Source organism: Sciurus carolinensis, chromosome 1 (genome assembly GCF_902686445.1).
Source record: "Sciurus carolinensis chromosome 1, mSciCar1.2, whole genome shotgun sequence".
NCBI lineage: Eukaryota > Metazoa > Chordata > Mammalia > Rodentia > Sciuridae > Sciurus > Sciurus carolinensis.
The window spans coordinates 190,499,963-190,525,534 of NC_062213.1; the positions used below are offsets into that span (position 1 = coordinate 190,499,963).

The 25,572-nt window shown below is 44.1% G+C and overlaps 2 protein-coding genes across 3 annotated transcripts in view; both read right to left on the minus strand.

Annotated features, from left to right (window-relative positions):
* Positions 1-2,454, minus strand: part of Dhdds (dehydrodolichyl diphosphate synthase subunit) — a 33,506-nt gene extending 31,052 nt beyond the window's left edge. For both annotated transcript variants that reach the window (XM_047523392.1, XM_047523383.1), the window contains exons 1-2: positions 2,341-2,454; positions 1,805-1,913 (exon numbers count right to left, since the gene is read on the minus strand). In XM_047523392.1, coding sequence (XP_047379348.1) covers positions 1,805-1,867 — 63 coding nt within the window. In that variant the 5' untranslated portion in view covers positions 1,868-1,913; positions 2,341-2,454. The remainder of the gene's footprint in view (positions 1-1,804; positions 1,914-2,340) is intronic.
* Positions 2,455-6,960: 4,506 nt separating this feature from the next.
* Positions 6,961-19,557, minus strand: Lin28a (lin-28 homolog A). Its single transcript, XM_047529554.1, has 4 exons — positions 19,527-19,557; positions 18,868-19,064; positions 8,026-8,210; positions 6,961-7,177 (listed from the first exon to the last, which is right to left on the minus strand). Exons 1-4 carry the CDS (start codon positions 19,555-19,557, stop codon positions 6,961-6,963), a joined length of 630 nt encoding a protein of 209 aa, XP_047385510.1.
* Positions 19,558-25,572: the final 6,015 nt, after the last annotated feature.

Here is a 25,572-nt window from a genome sequence, read left to right on the forward strand (position 1 = left end):
TATTGAATATTTTACACTTTTAGTTCTATAAAACTGCATTAAGCATTTCAATTTATTTTACTTATATGTTTACTGAGCGCTTATTACATCTCAAATACCATGCTGGGCTTTTTCTATATCATCTTATACAACTTTATAAAGTAAACAATATTATCTTCATTTTATGCATGAAAAAGCTGAGGCTCAGAGAGGTCATGTGTATCACACAAGTCACACAGCAAGGAAGAAGCAAAACAGGGATTTAAACAGGGGTCTAGAGACTGGGGAGATAGCTCAGTCAGTAGAGTGCCTGCCTCACAAGCACAGGCCCTAGGTTCAATCCCCAGCACCGCAAATAAAATAAATAAAAAAAAATAGGGGTCTGTTTTCAGAATTCATCTTTTAACCAAATGTTCTTTACTACAACCTTGTTTTCATGAGTCTCCCACAGGAAGCCAAAGGAAGAAAACTGATGGAATAGTCAAATGGAGATGACATCCTCCACATGAAAGAGACACCAAGTCTTGTATAGTAGTACAGGCCTGTAGTCCCTCCCTCTTGGGAGGCTGAGGTGGGAAAATGGCTTGTGTCTAGCCTAGGCAATATTGTAAGACCCACTCAACCCAGCCCCATTTCAGGGGGAAAAAAAAAGAGAAAAAAGAAAGGTACCCATTCCCCAGCTGTAGCCAACTACTACCAGAGAACTGAGGCCCAATGTTGTTTTAATCTTTTACTTTTATATTAATATTATTATTAATTATTATTATTATTATTGTTGTGTGTGAGGGTGCTGGGGATTGAACCTGGGTCTTCATACATACTTGGCAAATACTCTACCAGTAAGCTACAGTCCCAGGTCCAGTTTGTTCTTCCCAACATGTGACTGCCACCATTTCCTGAGGAGATAATTTCCATTTTCTGGCCTGCTTGAAATGACTTGGCATTTGTATTTGAGTATATGGGGGGTATAAGAGTTACTGACTCACAAATTTGCTTCTATATCTACTGCTTGACAGTTTGTGGCTAAAAAACAAAACCAAGCTGACTGGTTCCAATCTCAAATCTATCTCAGGCAGAGATACAACAATTACATTGTTGTAATTCCTGGAGAAAAAGTTGAGGGAAGACTTGGGTATGCAAAGGGAGATGTGGGAAACAGCAATCATAGTATCCAAATGCTAAAAGACCACCCCAATAATAATAGAAACTAAGAAAGTTAGAGGCTGTGGTTGTGGTTCGGTGGCAGCATGCTTGCCTAGCAATGTGAAGCACTGGGTTTGGTCTTCAGCACCACATAAAAATCAATAAATAAAATAAAGGTATTGTGTCCAGCTACAACTAAAAAAAATTTTAAAAAGAAAATGTTAGACATTGGGTCAAGTGCTTTATTTGTATGTTTCACTTTATTCTCATAACAGCTGTATAATCACTAAAAGTCAAACAGGACCTTCATTCATACTCGCCTGCTTCCAGAGTCTCTTTTAACCATTTTGCTATATGTAATATTACATCATAGAAAAATTACTTTTCCTGTCTAAACCCAGAGGACAGCATTAGGATCAAAGCTCCAGGGAAACAAATTTAAACTCTCGATAAAGAAAACCTAAGTTTATGCTGACCAATGATATTGGGACAGCTTGGATTGCCTGAAAATGTCAGCTGAAACAATAACAACAGAAATTGAATTTATCTTACAATTCTAAGACTGTTTCCTTGATAAATTCCACTTATCACCATGGATTGTTCAACTTTCATAATAATAGGATTCGATACAAGATTACCCAACTGACCAAAAGATCAAATGATGCTCTGGCCCACAGCTCACCTTTATGATATTGGCACAGAATCGCTCCCAAAGTGATAGCTCTCCTTCCTTGATCCATGACATAGTTTTGTTGAAAGATCACCCCAGAACAAGACACTAGCCAGATAACCTTGGGTAAACAAGAAAGAGAATATGACGTCACCAGCTTTTGCAAATAGCTACAGTTGGCTTCTAGGGAGTCACCTGGACTGTGGAAAGCAGCAAGCAAGAAAATCCAAAGACAATGGTCTAAGCCTCTAATCTTTCATTACTCACAGCTGTATAAGCCAATGGGAACTTTGGGACAAGAAGCCCTTGCTTGGTTCTCCTGGCTTTGTGGACTTTGCTTCCTCATTATCTGAACTAATTTCTTCTGAATATCCATGTCTGCTTCCTGCCACATCATGGTACCTACATCTTGGTCATTCCCCATATCTTTCTTCTCCTTCTCCCAAGCCATTTCCCCTTTTGCGCTCCCAGTCACTAACCTCTTCGCCTGTCACACCCATTTCCTGATAGCTCAATGATCCCGAAATTATCTATTCCCTTAGATGTACCTGTATCAGCTGTCACCTCTCTCCTCCCTTCTTAGGTCCAGAACCTATACCGCTCAGCTGGGCGTACTTCAACTGCTCCAGTGCGCTTACACTTCCTCACGACGTGGCGCTGGAAGAACACGTCATCGTTCGGCGCTGGAACACGCCCCTTCCGTCACCCAGTGGGCGGGGCCCGCCCTGCGCCTGCGTGGGAGGAGGGGCTTGTGAGGTCTGGGGCTGCCCTTCACTTACGCTCCTTTGGCGCGTGGGTGGAAGCCGAGCTCACGTGACGGAGCGCGGCGGGCTCCCGGCCACGCGTTGGGAAAGGCGGGGCTCAGCTCCGCAGCTAGAGCTGAGATCTGTTGATCCCGAGATTCCAAGGCCTCTGCAAAAATGTGTTTCGGAAATGTGCCACAGGGCACGAATTGAGGGAGCCTTACCTTAGAAAACTGAGAGGTTTCTCGACCGCTAGCAGCAGGCTGCTGAGAACTGGGGTAAGGCAGCGCCAGAATTGGTCTTTACTAGCAGCCCTGCTACAGCTTAGTGTTAAAAATTAGGTTTTTACCGTATTGCGTCTTATTTAGTGGATTTATTGTTTGGGAAGACTTTAGTCAATCTTAACAGACGAACTGAATAACCGTCCTTTTTAGGTTGATTTTAGGCACCCAGACATTTGCAGACTCTCAAGACCCACTTATAGCATCGGAAACCAAGGGGGAAGGGCAGAAACGACTTTGCTGTTCAAGAAGAAACTGGCAGTTGTTTTCCCAAAATGACAAAATGCAAAGAACTTAGGTGTCTGACGCAACTGGTATTTGCTTTAATGCATAAGACAACTTCTATCTGAATGTTTGAAGTGGAAGACACAATTTTCAATGAACCTGTTTTTGGAGGTCGGGTAGTGGGGACTGTATCTAGGGACAGTTTACCACTGAGCTACACATTCCATCCCAGCCCCCCCCCCTTTTTTTGGGGTGGGGGGACAGGATCTTGCTAAATTGTTCAGATTCGCTGGGATTAAACCCGATTCAACAAAATTTGTTTTACTTTACAAACAAGGCAAGGACTAGATGTTGCATTGGTCATCCCCAATTGTGACTTCCACTCTTTACAGTTGAAAGTGTTATTTTTAACAGAGCAATATCATTAAAGAAAGCCCTGGAGATAAGAACCCCACCCGAAATAGTCTTTGATCTGTCCTTCCTGCTTTGTGACCTAGGGAGTAAAATTAAGGCTAGCAGGTTACTTCAATTTTGCAGAAAGACTAATTCAATGAGGCCCAGTAGCAGTTTGCTAGTTGATGAGCTTCCACTGTCAGCTTTGACTTTTGATACAGTTAAGGAGCTACAACCCCCATCCCCCAAGGGATGTATGAAACTTCCAACCCTTGCTCTGGTAATGTTACCAGGATTCGAGGATTTAATGTGGTTTATTTCCTCGCACTTTTGTGTTAATACTTGGTTTGTCTTTAATCAAGTTTTTTCCTTTTTAAATCCTTGCCTTAGGGAGAGATGTTTAAAAAGGCAATGTTCATTAGAAGGCGGGCAAACTTTGGCTCAAAGAAAATGTTGGATAAGTCAGTGACTCTCCTTTGGCCTCAATTTCCCCAGTTCCACATCATATTTTCCTTCTTGGGGTACTGTAAAGGGTTAATTAATTAAGATTTGTAAAGGGCTTTGAGGAGTAGGGGACAAAGTATTATTAGGGTCTCATGCCCCAAGCCATGGCCCCATCCTTTCATCCCAGCCAGTGGCAGAGGCAACCCCATTCTTATGCATGCCAAGCCTCTAATCCCCTCTTGAATGTGGCAGCTTCCAGGGAAAGGACAAGAGGCCTAACTAGAAACAAAAATCCACTGTAATGAGGTGCAGAGGACTGAACTTTCAAGATTCATTCTTAACAGAGTGGTAAACTGAAAATTTTAATGGTTCTGTGATTTCTGAGTCGCAATCCCAGAAGGTAGGGCTATGGGGAGGAGAAAAGCACCCTAAATATCTGACAAGGAGAGAACAGTTTGAGTACCAATAATCTTTATTCATTGTATTTTCCCAGGGAGAAGAGAGGGAAGGGAAGAGTCAGCATGTGTTACAAAATGATTAGAAAATGGGAAAGGAAGAAAGTATCTAGGTACAGGAAAATCAAACCATCATATAAAACAACCCAGTGATGGGGTCACCAAAGCCCAAGGGGGCTTAGTCTCCTGGATTTCAGGAATGAGGGGAAGAGATCAGGGAAAGAACAGATAGGTACATACTTTCCCACCCTCCCTCCCTCCCTCCCCACTCCCCATAAATTCAAGATTTCACACAAAGCTTTGGTTTCTAGCAGTAAACATGGAGTTACATTCGTCCGTCTCCTATTAAAACAATCTTGTGGCCACTTTGACATAAGTTTCTTTGCACCTGCATAAAAGTTCCTGAGTGACTTGAACATACATTCATATTCTCTTTCCTGGTCTCCTGACCCCACTTTCTACATGGAAGGCCCCCAATTGCTTCTCTCTACTTTAGAATTACAGATTAAGTAGGTTTGATCCATGCAAACAGTAGTGTGGTGTTTGGCATGAATCACTTCAAGAGCTGGTCTTGACTCAGGAGGTTAGGAACAAGGGGCAGGGAATTCTAGCTTCTTAAGGAATTTTGCATAAATCATTTAAGAGTTGTAGACACACTGGAAGAATTAAATGTGTATGTAGGTTTTCTTTTGAGGAAAAGGTAGGATAAGAGTCAGGTTTTTAGGACAGAAGATCTGATCCAAAATAGCAAACAGGGAAAGGGGAACATAAGAGATGGTTCAAGACCCCCACTTCAGGAAGAAGCCCCCCCCCAACTTATGTTTCAGATCCTTTTGCCTGGTGCAGAATCTTCTGTCAAAGATGCTTTGGCTATTTTTCTCTCAATACAAAATTTGTAAACAATAAAACCCCAAAAGAACATGGAGAAAGACCAACACATTATATTTACACAAACTAGGCCACCTAGCAATCACCAACTCAGAGACAGTAAAGTCCTACAAAGCCCAGACAAATATAATAACTAGAGGGGGCGGCATCTGGGGGAGACAAGAAACCAGGATCAGACACACACCGCCCAATGCGTTCTATTGCATTTGTCCCGTTTCAACACAGTGAGGTAGGTTTGCGGTGATCTCACAGCATGTAAACGAAACCCCCTTTTTTTTCCTCTCTTAGCTACCGTGACACTCATTACTCATCACTATTGCAGCAGGGCAGGACACTGGCTCCGGGTTCCACAAAGAGGTCCTTGCTTATGGATCTCCCTGGAAGCCAAGAATTTTGAAAGGTTTTAGCCCTTGCTTCATAATAGCCTTCCCTGTACAGCACAGGGTGGAACAGGGGTGCTGGTCTTCAAACCCATCCTTACTTTTTTTTTTTAAAAAACAAAAGCACACCTATACCCTGTTGTACATGGGCTAATCTGGTGAAGGATGGATCTGGTATGTAAATCAAGTTCCATGCCCTAGGATTAGACAACCACCACTTAACTTTGGCTTCCTCTCTGGGCCTGTTACCTGGCCCAACCTCTCTCTACTTCTCTGCACCACCATTTTTTGTTTCAACTAATTTCCAGTCTTCTAGTACAAGGAGATCAAGTCATGGGGCAACTCAATTAAAACCTAGTCTCCCATGAAACATTTAAGGTGGAGGGGGTTTCAAGAGGACAGTATGGCAGAAAAGCCAGCTCTAATTGGCAGAAATGAGGTAGTTCAATAGGCTGTGCACTCCAAATGGTTGCTCTCCATGGTGATAAAAACAACAACAAAAACTATTCCTGCTGTGCAGACCTGGAGCTGCTGCCGCCTTATCCCTGAGATTGCTCATGTACCTGAGAACACAGTGCAGGAATGAGGGCCTTAGATTAAAATATACAAAAATACAAAACCAGAATATTTATATTAAGGGGAAAAAAAGTTAAAATGCACAAGATACGTCATTCGCACACAGATAGTGCAGTTGGCATCCTGGAGAAAGTGGGACCCAAGGTGCAGTTACCCAAGGGAGCAAATAAATAAAATCACATTGGCCTAGAAAAGGTGGGAGTGAGTTAGGAGCAGTGGGTCTATAGCTGTTTCCCCAACCACCCCTTTTGCCTATCCTCACAACCCATTGCTTGGGACAGTTCCCAGCACTATATCCCAAGATGGTGTCGTGAGGTAACAAACAAGATGTGAAAACCCTGCTTTGCTCCTGAGATTCTCTCCCGAACGTGCTAGTTTGTGGGTTGGGTCCATTCATCTGATCTCCTACCTAACTGTTTCATGCCCTGGCAAGGGAAATATTACTACATTTCCTTCTTTGAAAGCAAAACAACCTCCCTATCCAGGCCACTTTCAAAAGCCACAGGTTTTGGGGTGAAGACTCAGATAAAGCACACAGGTGTTAAGGTCGCTTTGCCCCAAAGCCCTTACTTGCATTTGGATAGAGCATGGTTGGAGTTCCTTTGCCTCACCCCTTCCCCCCACTGAAAGGGAAGACGGGATGATGCTGGGAACCCCGGCCTGAGAAACTTGGCACTGCCGTCTACCCGCAACCCACCCTTATCCCCACTTTCTCCACTCTGCCGATTGATGCCTGCTCCTTGAACTCCTGATAGCAAAAGAATAGCCCCCACCCGCTGTGGCTCAATTCTGGGCCTCTGGGAGCAGGGCAGGGCTGTGGATCTCTTCTTCTTCCTCCCGGAAATAGGCTGGCTTTCCCTGGGAGCTGGGCGCCTGCTGGGCCTTCAGTGGACATGAGGCTACCATATGGTTGATGCTTTGGCAGAAGTGGCACTTCTTGGGCTGGGGTGGCAGCTTGCATTCCTTGGCATGATGGTCTAGACCACCACAGTTGTAGCACCTGGTACGCAAAGCAATGTGGGAAAGGTGAGATAAAGGTATGAGAAGAGGTTAGAGTCCTCCCCAGAGGGAAAACATCTGAGCTTGGGTCCAGGCCTCTCACTCCACTCACTTTCCTTCCCAGAGACCAATTTCCCCACTTACAGATGAAGAAATAAAGACTAGCTGATCTCTAAGTTCTTTCCAAATCAACTGCATATTATCTTCAGATTCATGTCAATTTGAAAATACTAAGATACCAAGAGCAGGAGTCACTGACCCCAACGGCAAACTGCATCTTGGGGAATAGATGACAGTCTACCATACCCTTAGTATAAAAGAAATTTAAGAAGTCAGATATTGGTGGGGCATGGTGGTGCACACCTATAAATTCAGAGACTCAGGAGGCTGAGGCAGGAGTATCACAAATTTGAGGCCAGCCTCAACAACTTAGCAAGGTCTTAGGTAACTTAGCAAGACCCTATCTCAAGGCGGGAGCACTGGCACATGCCTGTAATCCCAGCGGCTCAGGAGGCTGAGGCAGGAGGATCAAAGCCAGTCTTGGCAAAAAGTGAGGTGCTAAGCAACTCAGTGAAACCCTGTCTCTAAATAAAAATACAAAATTGTGCTGGGATGTGGCTCAGTGGTCGAGTGCCTCAGAGTTCAATCCCCAGTACTCGTCCCCCCAAAAACACCCTATTTCAAAATAAAAAATACATCTAAAAATAAAAAGATACAATCTGCTCAGAGATAAGATATTTCAAACCCAACAGCAAGATTAGGAGGGACCATAGGCTTCCTTTTACCTTTGGTAAACTGATACATTTGACACACTGGGAAAAATACCCCCTTAGGCCTTCCAAGCCATACCTGTCTCCTTTGGATCTGCGCTTCTGCATATTCTTCCCCTTTGGCCTCCTCTCACTCCCAATACAGAACACACCACCAGGCCCAGTGACACGGATGGATTCCAGGCCCTTGGCAGACTTCTTAAAGGTAAACTCCACTGCCTCACCCTCCTTCAGACTCCGGAAGCCCTCCATATGCAGCTTACTCTGGTAAAGGAAACATGGTAGATGTTACCATTCGTTTCCATTATTACACCATAAAACTCAGAAGTGCACAAACCTGTTCGTATAAGATAGGAGAGCAAGGATGACATTCCCCGTTAAGCAGCAAGGACTAAATTCCAAGAGACTGCATGACATTAGCAAAGGTTATGATGATAAGTAGATGCCAAACATTGTTTTACAGCCAATTTAAAGTCCTAAGTTAAAAAAAAAAAAGAAAAAAAGAAAAAAAAAGTGTCTAAATGTTAGCATTTGTAAGAAATCAACAAATACAAAATTGCAGAATAGAAAGGGTAACACTATAAAGCCCTTCAACATTTTGTGTTCACATAATGCCTCAGTTTCTATATTATCACCAGAAGACCAAGTAACTAGAATATTGGGAACAAGATAAAAAATTAAGCATTTTAATATTAAAGCATTATTATTTTTTATTAAAAAATGTTCAACAATTTAAGAAATAATGACCAACAAGACTTATTGCAAATTTATAGCAGATAAAACTGGCAGAGACCAACCTAGCCACATTCTTTAAGTTTAGTATTACTGAATCTATAATGGGACACACTGAAAAGGGACACCTATTTCCAGGTTCAATGCACCAAAGATATATGACTTTAAACAGCTCACTCTGAATCTAACTTTTAGGGAACATCAGACAAACCCAAATAGAGGGACATTCTATACCGCAGACTTATACACTTCAAATATGTCAAAATCATGAAGGACAAAACAGGAAGAACTGTGTGGTTAAATGGAATGCAAAATTCTGGACTGGATCCTGAAATGGGACAAAAATAGGACAATTAACAAAATTTGCATATGGACTATGGAGAAATGTCAATATCAAATCTGATTGCACTGAGATGATATAAGAGATTGTCCCTATTGTTAGGAAATACACATGGAAATATTTAAAGACAAAGATGCTGAATACTACAATTTATGGTTAAAAAATTAACTACTACAGTTCGGCACAGGCTTCACACCTTTAATCCCAGGGAACTCAGGAGGCTGAGGGAAGAGGATTCCAAGTTCAAGGCCAGGCTTGGCAACTAGTGGGACCCTGTCTCAAAATAAATCATTAGGCTCCATCTCTGGTACCAAAACCCCCCGCAAAACCAACCACAACTGTACAAAGATAAAGGCAATGATAAAGCAAATGGAGCAAAATGTAAATGATAAATCTGGGTAAATGTTATATAGGAACTTTTTGTATTATTCTTATAATATCCTTTCTCTTTTTTTAACCATGGAGATATGTGTAGATACATTTGAAAGGCAGAATAACCATGGACTTAGAATAAACGTACAGAATCAAAGACTATTTTACATGCATACAAACATCAACAAGTCCTCCATCTCTCTGGTACCTTTCTTTGTTTTTTACATGACAGAGTGCATTTTGACACATTATACATACATGGAATATAACTTATTCTAATTAGGATCCTCATTCTTGAGGTTGTACATGATGTAGAGTTTCACTGGTTGTATATTTTTATATGAACATAGGAGTTCCCATCCCCCCATATTCTTGTAATCTTTTTCTAAGTTTGAAATTATATCAAAAGTGTTACTCAAAGTTGAAGGATAAACACAGCATGAGGCAGATGAGGGAATTAAAGTGAAAGTCACAGCAAGATCCAGGACTATATGGAGGAATCAGTGGATGAGGAAAACAAGTCAGATTTTGCTGAAACAAACTAATTATTCACTTGGAAATAAAGCCAGTTTCCTAGACTTTATCATCATACATATCAAAATGTGTTTCAAGGGAATTAAACACCTAAATGTTAAGGAAAACTACATATTTAAAAAAGAATTATATAAGTATTAATAGGTTTAATTTTCAGGAAAACAGCATAAAATTCAGTATGTCATTGGTGTTAAAAACTGTAAATAACTTACTACCTTATTTGCAGGGAATGGCTGAATATAATATGGTATAGACACAATAGTGAATACCATTCAGACATTAAAAAAAATGTAAAAGACCATGTTGGTACTTCAGATAATACCTAGCACATTTTTGGATGAATTAAAGAACAGAAGTAATTTTTTTTTTTTTTTTAGGTGGTTGTTTCTGTTTTCTTTGAGATGGGGTCTCACTGTGTTGCTCAGTCTGGCCTTGAACTTCTGATCCTCTTGCCCCAACCCTCTGAGTAGCTGGGACTATAAACATGTGCCAAGACACATGGCAATAAGGAGACAGATTTTTAAATTATTTAACTTAAGATGACCACATAACACAATTAAAGGAAAAAAAGCCATGTTTAGAACAATTTGTATGGAATAATCCCATGAAAATACACATTTGTACCAAAACTTTAAAAAATGTGATACTTACAAAGCAGTAAATAAATAGCCTGGCAGCCTTAAAAAAAATAAAAGGGAAGGGGAGTTATCCATACAACTAGCTGAATGGCAATACAAGCATCGGAAGAACCCAGAGTTCCTGACTTAAAACTCACAGCTACCATGCCACTTGGTACATCAACAACATTTTAGTAGAGGTGATAGTATCTCCCATGCCCTCTCTAGAAAAGTCTTCATTACAACTTCACCTTACTAGGGTAAAACAACCAGTGTGTCAAATATGTCAAGAAGGGCCAGGTGTGGTGGTGCACAATGACAACCATGTCTATGGCCCTTTTTATTTTTAATTTTGAGATGGAATCTCTCCAGTTGCTGAAGCTGACCTTGAACTTGTGTTCCCCTGCCTCAGCTTCCCAGTAGCTGGGATTACAGATCTGTGCACCCCAACATGTGGCTAACTTTTATTTTAATTAAGATGATATTGTAAAAGACAAAACTTCCATAGAGAGTTCAAAGCCAGCCTCAATAACTTAGCAAGGCCCTAGGCAACTTTGTAAGATCCTATCCCAAAATTTAAAAAATTTTAAAAGGGCTGGGGATGTGGCTCAGTGGTTAAGCACCTGTGGGTCCAATCCTAGGTACAAAAAAATCTTCTATCAAGGGTACTGGTTAAGAATACAGGCTTAGGAGTAATACATATCCTGCCTTATAAAATGCTTTCTTTCTAGTTACTGGCTGTGTGACCTCTATCAGTCATTCACATCTGAGCCTCAGATCTAGAAAATGAAAAAACAAAAAAAAACAAAACCAAAACAAGAACAAAAAAATGGAAAAAAAAAAAAAAAAAAAAAAAACCCAGTGCCTTTTAACTTAATAGGTTTAATGAAAATTACATGGACATGGAAATATCAAGTATGCAGAAAATACTTTGTTATTATTTGCAACTGTCCTATCATAGGAATATTCCAAAGCTATAGGCTTCTTCCACTTTTTTCTCCTAGACAGGAATAAGGGTGCTGGGGATTGAACCCAGAGCCTCTGCACATGCTAGGCATGTGATCTACCCCTGAATCACACCCAAACACCCCCTTCACTTGTTTTTATCCTCCCAGAACATCCAGGGATGTGATGCCTCCCAGCACACTGCCCCAGCTTGATGTGGGCAAAGGAGTAGAGCATTCAAACAGGAAATAAAAACGCCACAGTGGCCAAAGGACCTCTTTTCTTCCCTGTTGCACAGAAACCACTCTAAATTTAACCTTAGATCGGACTTGTCTCTCACTGAGCCAGGACAAGAGATAACTCAGTGAGTTGGAAGGTACTGGAGGAGCAAGACCAGGAGCCTTCTCCCCAGGTAATTCCAGCTGTGATTCAGCAATGAGTGTTAAGAACAAGGATTAAAAGTCAGATACTTCACCCTCCTTTCCTTACTCATTTATAAAATGGAGTATAAACTAATTTTATGGTGGAACCATGAGGTTTTATGCATGAAAAGTAGTTAACACTTAGCCTCCTAACACACATAAATCCTGGGTGAGTGGCAATTACTCACTTCTTTAGGCTGGTTGGGGGCAGGGTAACAAGGAGAACCAAGTGTCAAGAGACTCAAAATCAACTCTGGTTTTATCACTAACCAGCTCTGGAAACACAAAAATATGGCTTCTCCAAACTCCAGTTTAGTCAATCATTTTTGGAGCAGGGGGCACCATACATAGGGACAGGCACTGTAAGACTGACTCATTCCCTCAGATCGCTCTATCACTGGGAGACTTGAGGTCTGAAACACCCCTGCAGGCACCTCGACCTAACCGGCTGGCCAGGATTTAAACTGGTGGTCTCCAGGGGTGGCTCCCTGCCCCCCTTCCTGATTCCTTTCCAAAACACATAGTTTGAATTCCTCTCTTATCAGATAGGTAATCAGCGTGCAGCCCAACAGAGCCAGCCTCCCAGGGCCTGAATCTGAAAGGAGCCTGAAATTCTTGTACTACCCCCATTCCACCCCCAACCACACACAAAGCAAGGCCCCGCCCTCTCCCCATCCCCTCCAAAGAGAAAAGGCTTGGCGGGGGAGGGGCATGGCCTGAGCTCCCCCAATAGAGCCCAGCCCCAGAAACAAAGGGTTGACACTGGTTGGTTCTGGTGGTCAGATTCCTGGAGTTCCAAGGCACAGATCCCCCTGTATGCTCTTCCCCTCCCCCATATTGGACAGGATCAGTTCCTCCCTTCCTCTCCATGTTGGGGTTATGGTCACAGTGGGGTAAAAGGATACAGAAACACCTCTCTTCCCCAGTCAGTCTTGCCCAGTTTGCCAAAGTCACCTCCAGTAGCCATCTTCCCTTCTCAGGTCTGTCCACCCCATACCTCCTAGATCTAACTAAAAAGAGGACCCCCACTCCCACCAGGGTGCCTTCAGTCAAATCCTTCTTGCTGGAGCCTTAATTATTTATCCAGATAAACATTTTAAAGCCAAGAAGTTGAGGAAGAGAGGAATCCCATCTTCCTTTCCCAATTTGTTCAAGTTAAGGTGGGCAGCCTGCCTGGGCTCGCTGCACAGGCTAAGTTGGTAGAGGCAGTTGCAGCAAACATCTCTTTAGTTGGAGGCAGTTGCAGCAAACCTCTCTTTAGTTGATGTCAAGGTATGACTTCCATTGAAGGTGGTGGTACTTATACCTTCTGCTCCCTTCTTAATACCTCATTGACTGCCCCTCCCCCACCACATACAAACATCCCTTCCCAGCCACAGCTTCTGCCAAAATGTAGAGAGATGTGGAACTTAGGGGTCACTCAGGAAATAGGAATTTAAAAAGTTTAAGGTTCTGATTCTTTTAATCATGCCAAATCAAGAGATCAGACTTAATGTACAAATCAGGCCCCTTCCAACTAGATCACTGCTGATTTTATTCACATTGTTTCTTCCCATAAGTGGCAACAGTCAGAATTTCAGGGCACTTGCTACAACTTCATGGAACTCCAAACAGATTTTCAGCTCTCCTGCAACACCCAGTTAAGTTACCCAGTATGCCTCTACCCTCAGCTCTAGGTTTCTAGCAGTACACAAGTATTTGTTGAACAAATTAAGTTCTCTAGTATCCAAAATAACGGTTATTAATTGATGCTTACTATATGTTAAGCATAACATAACAGTGTTAACTCATTTAACCCTCATATAAAATTCATGTGGCAAGTCTTATGACCTTACAGTTCAACAACATGGAGACAGAGGGTTAATAAGCACCCTGAGTAAAGTCATAGTGAAAGGCAAAGAGCTGGGCTGATTGCAAACAGCCTGTTAGCCAATACAAACAGCATGATCCAATACAATGCAAATCACAGACCTTATTTCAAACTCTAGTAGAAATAATAAGAAACATATAAAAGCCCAACATGCTAGAACATGCCTATAAATCCCAGCAACTTGAAAAGCCAAAGCAGAAGGATTCCAAGTTCAAGATCAATTTAGGGAAATTTAGGGAAACCCTGTCTGAAAATAAAGGGCTGGGGATGTAGCTGAGTGGTAAAGCACCATCCCTGGGTTTAATCCCCAGCACCACAAAAAAAAAAAAAAAAAAAAAAAAAAGTAAAGCACATAAAAGTAATTTTAATAAACTTAGCCCTGTCAGAGCTCTACTTGAGCTTCATTTCAGGAAGTAGGGCTTTATAGGAGTTAGGAACCCAACCAGTTCACCAAGAACCAGTTTATTTGGAGGAGGGTAGAAAAAGATGCCCAGAACCAAAGGTTGCAGGCAGCCTACCCCGACCAACACCGTGCCTCAGAGGAGCCAGGCCCACTGGGTCCTGCCCACAGTTCGCCACCAGATGGTGCTATGCATCAGCATGTGCAGAAGGCAAGCTAGAGGGAGACTAGACGCAGGGACCAAGGGGTTCTGAACTGTGAACATGTATGTGTATGTGAGTAGTTCTCGCTCTTCAGCACCTTACTGTGATCACCTTGCCTTCTTCCATCCTTAGGATGAAGGAGTTGCAAGGAAAGTGCTTATTTTGAACGCACTCCACCTCCACCTTGCTTAAGGAATGCAGTGTGGGAATAAACTTTCTGGAATTTTATGACAAAAACCCATTCTTGTACTCTGCTGTATAGAACAGCCATGGCCCTTCTTGGACTGTTGTTTCCTGTTTGGATTAAATAACTCCAACCTGAGATGCTAAAAATTATATACTATTCTTGGAAGTTTCCTCCTTCTCCCCCTCGGACTAGTGCTACACAGAATTATTGTTCCTATCTGCAGAAAGAAGGGAGGTGTGATTGTACCCAGAGCAGTTTCTACACAAAACGGATTCCAGAACGGTAGGTAGGTGATTGAGTAGAAAGGTCTGAGCAATAACACTGCCCTAGTAAGTCACTAAAAGCCCCTTATTGGCCAGGCAATAGTGTCACAAACCAACAGGTAGAAGCTTCCTGTATTTGACACTTTGCTCAGGATAGTGGCATAGTCTTTACATGGGACATTTTTCTATTCAGAGAAAGATCCCAGAAGATTCCATGATACCCAAATTAACACACAACTTCTTACCAACATTCTGAAAAATCAAGGTGACTTATTTTTAACCTGCCTTTTCCCATTAAATTGTGAATGTACTAGGTAGTAGAGTAGGTAGTTGTGAATGTACTGGGTAGTAGAGTACTTGCCTAGCAAACACAAGGCCCTGGGTTCCCTTCCCAGTACTGGGCAAGGAGTACACAAAACAAAACAAAAAAGATGGGAATGAATTAACTAATGAAGTCACCGAAATTGCAGCTTCCAGTCCACCAAGAAGAGTATCCTACTGGGGCTCAGTTGTGGTATACCAACATTCATGGTGTCACAGTGTGCCAGGTCATATTCTAGTCAGTCTTGAAAGACCAGCTACTAATGAACACCCATCCCCTATCACTGGTCCTTTTCTCTGAGCAGACCTCTGCTGACATGGATCTCACAGTGTACTCCTGATTTACCAAGGTGCTCAAGACAAGACCCCCTTACCTTTTTCATTCATACATTTGGTCCCTTCTTTTCAAAAAGATTACACATTGGTTAGGAGAGTATAAGAGAAATACATTAATAATTAGAAATGAAGTGAGGAATCAGAGGTGCAAAGTTAAAACCAGGCGACTTTGAAAGAGGCACTTTAAACCCAATAGTTCTAACCTAGACCCTGAAAGATGTTGCTCTCACCACTCCAGAATTTTCTTTCAAAAAAGCAGGCCATATGGCTTCTCAGTATTGAAAAATGTTTTCTCCTAACCCCATTTGGTCTCTTGGTCAACTACGGGCTCTTCTTGCTTCCGAGCCTTCTAATATAGCATTTTAGTCAGAAAACCAGTTTAAACCTATTATGGTTCTTAGGCACTATGGAAAAGCAAGACATTTTTTCTTATTTACAGAATTTCTACGAATCTGGGTAGTTTGAGTCTTGAGCCACAGGAAACATGAGTTAAGGCAGAACTCTTAAAATGGCCACAGGGATTTTCACATTCTTGGTGAATCTCCGGGAAAAAGGAAGCAGTTTAGCTCTTTCTTGCTGTTTTCCCTGTAGAATGGTTTCTCAACTGGAGGTGATTCTGCCTCCCAGGGGATATTTGGCAATGTCTGGAGACATTTTGGTTGTCACAACTGAAGGGTACAACTGGTTTCTAGGGAACAGACACCAGAATCCTACTATACTTCCTAAAATTAACAACACAAACCCCACGATAAGGAAGTACCCTGCTCAAAATATGTCAAATAATGCTGAGGTCAAGAAACCTTGATTCAAGAGCTTACCATCTACCATTATTATGATACTTAAATTCCCCTAACTCCAGAGATTTTCTAGATCTAAAGACCATGGCTGGTAAAAGGGATGTTATAGAAATCTCTTTGCTTTGTGGGTATTTTTTGAGGGGTGCCAAAAATAAGCTTTTCCTCACACTTACTTACCCCAGGGGTACATAAAAGTATGTGGAAGGGAGTCTAATAGTAGTTAACAGGGTGTTGGGAACCTTATAAACCCAATCTCAGAAGGGCTTATAATCCCATCTCCCTGGCAAATGTTACCTTAGGATCATTGTGCTTACAACCTCACCCCACCCCTAGGGTGCCCAACAACCAACGGCTAAAGAGTGAGAAGTTTTTAAAAAAGATTTCTTACCCTCTCCATTTCAGTAACTTTCCTCCCCCAGCAAACAATTTTTACAGGTTATCCAGCATCTACAAATCTCCTCTGCCATTAGGTATCCAGAGAGGGATTTCAAATTACTAGGCTAACGTACTAAGGTGCAGTCTGTGGTCCGTCCAAACCCAAGGCACACTATCATAAAGACCAGTTATTGTTCTCTTTGACTAGAGTTGGGAGAGTGGGAATTAGGGAACAGATTCTTGATTCTTTATTCCAGCTCGGCTCCCTCCTGAAAACTTATTCAACTATTCATCCCTTGGACATTCCAAGACCTTGAAGTCCAGAGTGTACCCAAGCTGGTCCCTGCTTTCTTCCATGGTATCCAAGTTTTCCAATTGTTCTGGATCCTAAGGGTAAGCCTGCTGAGGCACAGATTCCCATTTGATCACTAAAGAAATCCAGAAGATCAGGGGACACATTCCCCTTAGTCCCTCCCTACTTAGCAGTCTTTGGAGGGAAGTCAAGAAAATGTTGGATCTGACTCTTATTCCGACCTCCCAAAATTGGGGAAGCTGTCCAGTCTGTCTCCATACCAGAAAAGATTTTAATCTCTTTGTGATCAGATAAATGGGAGAGTGGGGGAGGCTTGCCACCCCGCTGAGGAGGGCCATTCAAAGCTGGTTCCTGTAATAAAGTGATTTAATAGATCTAAAGAGGCCAATTCCCTTCTTTCTCCCACAATTACTTCCTGTGGGTTATCATCCACATATGTAAATGAGATGGGGGCAAAGACACCAACCAGAAACTAGTTGTCTAATGGGGGTGGGGGGTGAAGGAAGGGGCTGCAAAAGGGTAGTTAAGCTTCCTACTGGGGGTCCTTTTGGCAGATGTTCTAGAAGTCCAGTGACCCTATGGCACCAACAGCTAACAGTAACCAGTGTGTCCCTATCTCCCTGAATCCTCTGTCTTCATAATTTCCCCTCCTCAACCTCCTCACTGAGGACTGGAGACTTCTCTACTGCCTCCCACCGTCCACCCAGCATCTCCCTTCCCCACCCCTCCCCCTCCAGAATGCCATCCCTCAGGCTCCAACCCTTAATCCCCACATCCTCCTTTCCCCTCCCCCATGGCTCCTAAAGCCAACCTCCCCGAAGTAACCCCTCCCTGCCCGGCCTGGATGTCAACTCACAGGGCCTGGGATTAGCAATTTTTTGTTTCCAGGTTCAGTCCCAACCATCAAGATGGAACAGGCACATGCAACAACTTCCTTTATCCCTGAGCTAGTGGCCCGGGATAACTGCAATACCTCTAGGAAGCCTGGGAGGAGGGAGACCAAGGTCTCTGGCTCCTTGTTTGAGGCTAGGAATGTTAGGACAGCAATCAATGGCTGTCTGGGGCCATAAATGCCAAGCTGAGGAGAATAGGTCCAGAGGCCAGCCTCCCTCCACCCCCTGCCCTTCGACACTGAATTTCACCCCATACTGTGCTGCCCTGCGTTAACTGAGAACTTGGGGTTGCACCGACCTAACTTCCTCCTAGCCCGTCCCAGGAATGTTAAGGCCTGGGTTCCTTAAGGTTTTCCTTCTGGCAGAAGTTGGAGAGCAAAGGCCTTAGTCCTGAACTGTAACGAATCTTCTAAAGGAGCTTTCAAGACCCCAGATGGATCCTTCAGGAATCTGCTGAACCTACCCAGGCCCCAGGGCCTGAGTTTTGGATGACCTCTTGGGTGAGGTCGGCATTAAACAGGGGACACGGCTGACTTCCCAGCTTTATGCCTTTGGATCTGGTAACTAGTTCCCCTCACTCTCTCCCGCCCTCGGAGCTATATTCAGACGTTAAAGGCGCTGGGCGCCCGGTCAGGCCCGGCATGTGCTTTCCTGGCCGGCCTGCTCGCCCTCCCCCCACCCGCAAGCACAATACAACCTTAGTTTCTGCCACATGGGGTCACCTCTCTGCCCCCTGCCCTCTTCCCAGGGGAGAGAGGTAATAGACACGTGGTAAGCCGGAGGGGTTCCCGGAAGGGGGCGGGGGGCACTGATAATCAGTGCTGCATCCCTCTCTCGCCAGGTTGTAGTTAATGGGCCCTGAGAATTGGGGTGCTTGGGCAAAGATGGGGTCGCACAATGAGTCCCTGATCTTCAGTCCAACAGCCGAGTTTGTCCGGCCACCGGTGGATACGCGCTCCTAGTTCCTCTTTCCCCAGCAAAGTTACCAGAATCAGTCTCACCTGGTGCACAAAGACGTCCACTGGGGGGTCGAGCGCGACCCCGGCGCGGGCGGTCATGGACAGGAAGCCGAACCCCATGCGCACGTTGAACCACTTACAGATGCCGGCACCGTGCAGCAGCTGCGGCTCATCTGCTGCCCGGGCCGCGTCCGCCGGCGCCTCCTCGGGCGCCTTCTCCGCCGCTTTGGTGCAGCCACCTGGAGATAGGGAGGGCCGGACGCTCAGCTGGAGGGCCACGGAGGGCCCTCTCAGGATCCAGCCGGGAGACCCCAGTGTCCAGCCCGCGGTGTACACCCAGGAGGGGGCATGTACCAGGCAGCTGGCGAGAAAAAGACCTGTCCCGGCCGCCACCCGCGCTCCCCAAGCTTACACCGAGGCCAGTGGTGCCCCGAAAGTTTTGCTCCTCTTCCCACAGCACGCTGCCGGGGGACACACTGTCCGACAGGCCCCTCCTCTTCTCTCCCTCCGCCCCCGCAGGTTCGGCGCACACGCCACTGGGACTCCAGGGTTCCTTGCTCCAGAGATGGCCCAGTGAAGCAGGAAGCCGCACCGACTTGGGGTACAACGGGCAGCCCGGGGGATACTTCCCCACCTCCCCTCTAATTGGCTCCTGGGCGCCCTGCCCCCTAAGGTGTCCCCGCTAAGTCCCGAACTCGAACCTGCAAACTGCTGGTTGGACACCGAGCCCATGGTCGTCTGCTGAGCCCGTGGCCCCGGGCCCCTAGTCGGGCGGCTGCTGGCCCCAGAGAAGTCCGCAGGCAAAGGGGTGGTTCGGAGAAGAGGCTGCTACATCTTCCCCCGCACAATAGCGGTGGGAGGGCCCACGGCTTTTCAAAGGCTCCCAAATTCTAAAAGACAATGACCCAACCCCCCGCGGGCAGCCCCCTCCCCTCCCCTCCCCTCCTTCTCCTTTCCCCTCCCTTTCCCTCTGGCTCCGACTCTGGCCCTCCCCCAACGCTCTGGCTCTGACACCTCTGGGGTGTCCCTTCTCAGAACCTTGAGGTTTGATAACCCCTCCACATACATACATCTGGAGATGGGGATCGTCTGCCCTAGAAGTCTTGCGTACCCCAGAATTTGGGATCCTGCACTTTAAGGACTCAGTGGGGTCCCCAAAGCAGATACAGGTGGGGGACCTGGGGGGCTAGTTTTAAAACCACGTGACTGCTCCCACACACACTCACACACTACCCCCACCCCCCGCGCAGATAATTATACATTCCAGAGAGTTGGGGGAGGGAGGTGTGAGCCTGGTGGCGCTGGCCAATCAGAAACACAAACCACCTGTCAAGGGAGAAATGGATGAGCCCTCCCCCTCCCCCAGTCCTTGAGCGCCCCTCCCCCCTTCCCCCTTAGGCCTCTGAACTGACCCGGCTGCTTGGCGCTGACCCGCTCTCACCCCCCACCCCCGTGTGCTTAGATAGACCTGGAGTTCTGGACACTAGGAAGTCGGGGCTGGGGAGCAGGGGAGAGGCTGTAGATCCCGTAGCGCTGATCTCAGGTCCTGACCAAGGCGCTGCCTCTCAAAGTCAGCCTGCCTGACTACAACTAAATGTCTGCCTCCTGGAGTTTTGACGAAGAGTTTTCTGGATATTCCCCAACTAGAATAGAGAAGGCGCTCTTAATTGATGTGGTGTAAAGAACCCTTCCTTCTTTCCTTCCTTCCAAATCAGTGTCTAAAGTTGTTTTCAGATAGCGCTCCCTGGGAGAACAGGAGGAACCCAAAGAGCCTGGAAGTGTGTCCCTCTCACCAGTGCCCTCCCACCCCACCCCCAGCCCTTTCCATCCACTGCTGGGAGAGGGGCTGAGTGGGTTGGTGGGTGGAGGCACTTCCTCCAGTACTCGCGACACTGAGATTTCCAGACCCTCCTCGTCTCAGAATCACCATCCTAAAGTGCGCTACCGTCCCCATAACGGGGTTGGCGGAGGAACTGAACTAGGGGATCTCCTCATTTTAAGAGGAAGCCTCCGTTCTAGGAGATAAAGAGGGTGGGCCAGTGGGTTGGCTACTGCCCTGGTCGGAGATGGACAATGGCCCGGGGCTCAGTGCACGGCCCTGGCCCTGCCCCTTCACTTCCGGTGCTCAGTTCAAACTGGACAATGCCAGCTCCGGCCAGTTCCCCTCCCCCACTGCCTCAACCCACTTAAAGGGACAGAGCCTGCTTTCGGGGGCATCCGCTTGCTGAGTTCAGTCTTCTCCACAAGTGTGCAGAACAACTCGTAGTTCTCACGCTGCAGCTGTGTGTGTGTACGCGCGCGTGACCACGTGTGTAAGTGAGAAAGGGAAAGAGTGGGGGTAGGGAAGGGGAAGATGGGGTGGGAACCAGGGATTGTGGAGAGATTTCCCTGTCCTACAGAGTACTCTAGACGAGACTAAAACTTGAGTGTAAGGAATGGAGGATAGGACTTTGGACATAAAAAGGACTACGGGGACCCTTTCCTATTCAGCCTAAAAAATAAGTATCATTAACACATATCATAAGTAGTGTCCCACTGCCAACTGTAGACTGTAATTTAGATCTTTGAAGAATTCTCCGAGGACTTTAGTGGAAATCATTTTTACTTACATAAGTTTCCCCTCTAAGAGTTTTATCTTCCCGTCAGTAGCGCCCTTAAAATATATTTGTTTCCTGTACCTCTTTTTCTAAGATTCAGGAGCAGGTGGCCGAAGTCGTCTGAAGAAATGAAGAGAAAAGAGTTGAGTGCTCTGGCTTCGCGAAGTCCGCCTTGAAGTATTTTTGGATTTCCCGGCAGGCGCGACTAGCTCCTCTGTCCAGGGTCCTGAGGGCGCTTTAGCTCTGTCCTTGGTGCTGAAAAAAACCAGGCTCTTGGCTCCTAGCTCCCAGCTTTGAGAATGCTTTCTTGTGTTCCCACCTCCACGTCATATCCAGAAAACCTGATTTCCTTAACCTCCCCATTAACACAGACATACTTCATACTTGAGACAGATGAAGAGACGTTATTGGACACTAAAGAAAGGGCATTTTCAGTAATGCCTGATTTTGTGAAAGTAGTGTGAGTATCTCAAGCTTCGCTTCAGAAAAATGTGTAGAACTACTGTGTCCATAAAGGGTAAGGAAAGAGTAGAGTTTTGTTTTGGTTTGTTTTTTGCCAAAGAAGACCAGACTAAAAAGGAAACTAATTTATCTATTACTAATTTTCAAATAATTTCCTTATTTATTAGCACTTGTCATAAGACCACAGGTATTGGGATCAGATTACCCATGTTTATTACAGCTTTGTGACCTGGGGCAAATTCCTTAACCTCTATGTCCCTCAGTTTCCTCCTCAGTCCAGTGGAGATAATAAGAATACTTAGTTCTCAGATATATTGTGAGTATGAAGTTATATTGTGTAGGGAAATCTTTCATACTACTGTCTGACATATAGTTAGTTCTTTCTTCCTTCCCCCCCCCATTACTTGGGATTGTACCCAGAGATAGTCTACCACTGAATGACACCTCCAACCTTTTCTAAACAGAGTCTAAGTTGCCCAGATTGACTGTGAACTTGTAATACCTGGGATTACAGACATGCGCCACCAAGCCTGTTCAGTTCTTAATAAATATAAATTAGTACTGTTATTATAGCAAATGCTCATGCTTGTTTCTATGATCTAGAGTCTACTGGATCATTTACTCCCCAAGTAGTGGGACCATTCATACCTTCCCCCACATTTTTCACTAGAACAATGCCTGGTCCACAGAAGACACCTAAAAAGAGTTTTAATGGAAACGTGAATATTACTAAAATAGTCATAATTTTTATTCTTCTTGGTTGCCTCTTCCAGTTTCATTTCCAGGAGAACTGAAGAGGAGGTCAGGGTCTCATTAAGTTGCATATGTGGGGACAGAGGATGCTTTAGAAAGGGACACATAAGGCTCCCAACATACTTGATTCTTCATTCTCAATGGGGTTGTCCATGTGGAAGGCAGGACTCCAGACTAAACCTTCTTCCTCTTCTGGGTCCCCATTTCAGTAAGTGAGAACTTATTAGGTACTTACTATAATCTAGTCATTGTACTAATCCACAAGTTTGGTGGAGGAATCAGATAGGTAATATGCATTAAGCAATATAATGATGTTAAAAAACACAAGTAAAAGCCTGGTGTGATGGCACATTCCTGTAATTCCAGAAACTTGGGAGGTTGAGAGGAGTATCTCAAGTTGGAGGCCAGCCTTAGCAACATAGTGAGACCCTAAACAACTTAGAGAGACTCTGTCCCAAAAGAAAAAATAAACAGGGCTGGGATGTATCACAGTGGTAAAGCACCCCTGGGTTCAATCCCCAGTACCAAAAAATAATTACTATTAATATAATGAAAGAAGAAGCAATCCCACCTTCCAAGAAGTAATGGTCTAGTTAAGAAGATAAAAAACCTAATATAGCTAAGTATTACAGGTTTCTTATGTACTGGTTTCTGAGGGTAATAATATCTAGGTAAAAGATGGGAAAGGGGACTTTTATCTATCATCTATCTATCTATCTATCTATCTATCTATCTATCTATCTATCTACCTATCTATGGTTCTGGGGATTGAACCCAGGGCTGCTCAACCACTGAGCCACATCCCCAGTCCTTTTGATTTATTTATTTTTATTTTGAGACAAAGTCTTGCTAAGTTTCTTAGGGCCTCACTAAATTGTGGAGGTTGGCTTTGAACTTGTGATCTTCCTGCCTCAGCCTCCCAAGCTGCTGGGATTACAAGTGTGTACCACCACACTGGGCAAGAGGACTCTTTAAAGTGTTGTATAGTATCAACACAAAGAACACCTCCTGCCTAAGGTACATTGCTAAATTCCTCTTGTGTAGGTTCATAACTCTAAAAATAAGAGTTGGAAGAGATCTTGGTAATAATAATAATTCACTCACCAATTAAATATTTATTGAACATTTCCTGTATGGCAGACATCATTTTAAGTGTTGGGAATACATCAATAGGCAACACAAACAAAACCCCTGTCTTTGTGGAGTTTACATTCTGCTAAACAATAATAATAACTGTTATTCTTATTCTTCATTAATAATAAAGACATGTTTTTGTTTTTTCTTTCTTTGCAGTGCTTGAATTGACCTCAGAAGAGTTCTACCTCTGAACTGCATCCCTAGGTCTCCTTTTTTTTTTTTTTTTTTTTTTTTTAATTTTGAGACAGGATTTTACTATGTTGCCCAGACTGGCTGACCTCCAACTTGCAATTCTCCTGCCTCAGTCACCTGAGCTGATGGAATTACAGGTGTGTTCCTCTACATCCATCAGTAAAGGCACTTTTCTTATCTCCTTCAAGTCTTCCAATAACTCTGAAGAGTACGTATTAAATTTTCACTTCATTGGAGAGGAAACTGGAGCTTAATGAATCAATACATTTTCCTTAATGTTGCTCAGCTAATACATGGCAGAGGTAAATTTTTACCTACACTTCCTTGACTCCAAAGCCCACATTATTTCCATAATTCTAGTATGTTGTTATCATTACTGGTACTGTTCTCATTTACAAATGAGGAAAAAGATTTGTACATGCAAAAACAGAAGTGGAGAGTTGGGTATGGTGTCACATGCCTGTAATCCCAGTGACTCAGGAGGCTGAGGCAGGAGGATCACAAGTGTGACTGCAGTCTGGACAATTTAGTGAGACCCTATCTCAAAAGAAAAGAATAAAAAGGGCTAGGGATTTAGCTTCGTGGTAGAGCACCCCTGAGTTCCACCCTAGGACTACAACGAAAAACAGCTACAAGGGCTGGGGTTGTGGCTCTGTCGTAGAGCAGTGCCTAGGATGTGTGAGGCACTGGGTTTGATCCTCAGCACCACATAAAAATAAATAAATAAAATAAAGATATCATGTTCCTCTCCAATCAAATTTTTGTTAAAAAACTTCTTTTTAAAAAATAGCTACTGGTGGGCTGGGGAGATAGCTCAGTTGGTAGAGTGCTTGTCTTGCAAGCACAAGGCCCTGGGTTCGATCCCCAGTACCACAAAAAAAAAAAAAAAAAAAAAAAAAAAAAAAAAGCTACTAAATGGGACTATATATTAAATAAAATTAGTAAATATTAGGACCCAAGGTTGTGATTCCTTTTTTTCGGGCCATGGCTAGAGCCTGTTATTTCCATTGATTGCCCACCCCAAAGTTTCTTGGTTTCCCATATCAAAGATCTGATCAGAGCCAAAGCAGGTCCTCTTCTGGGCAATCATCCATACCCAGCTCCCATTTCAGAAGTTATTTTGAGAACTCTGTATAGAGTCCAGGTTGGTGTTCTAAATTCAAAACCCTGGCTATCTGCTAACATGAATGATGGTGTGCATTTGAGAAAGCTATTTCCCACAACAGGTATTTCAAAATTTCAGGTCCAGCCAGGCATGGTGCTCATGCCTGTAATCCCAGCTATTCAGGAGGCTGAGGCAGGAGGATCTTGTGGGAGCCAGCCTCAGCAATTTATATAGACCCTGTCTCAAAATAAAAGATAAAAAGGGCTTGGATGTAACTAACTTGTAGAACACCCCTGGATTCACTGCCCAGTACTGAAAAAATAAAATCCAATACCAGGGGATACCTGATACATCCTACCATTGAAAAAAAAAAAAAATCTACAGTGTAATCATTTGGAAAAATGGGATAGTGTCTATGCTTCCTATGTAGTATATGCTCGGGATTCATCAAGGGGGCATATGATGTGTGCAGCATTTCTGTTCATTTATCTGTTCATTCAC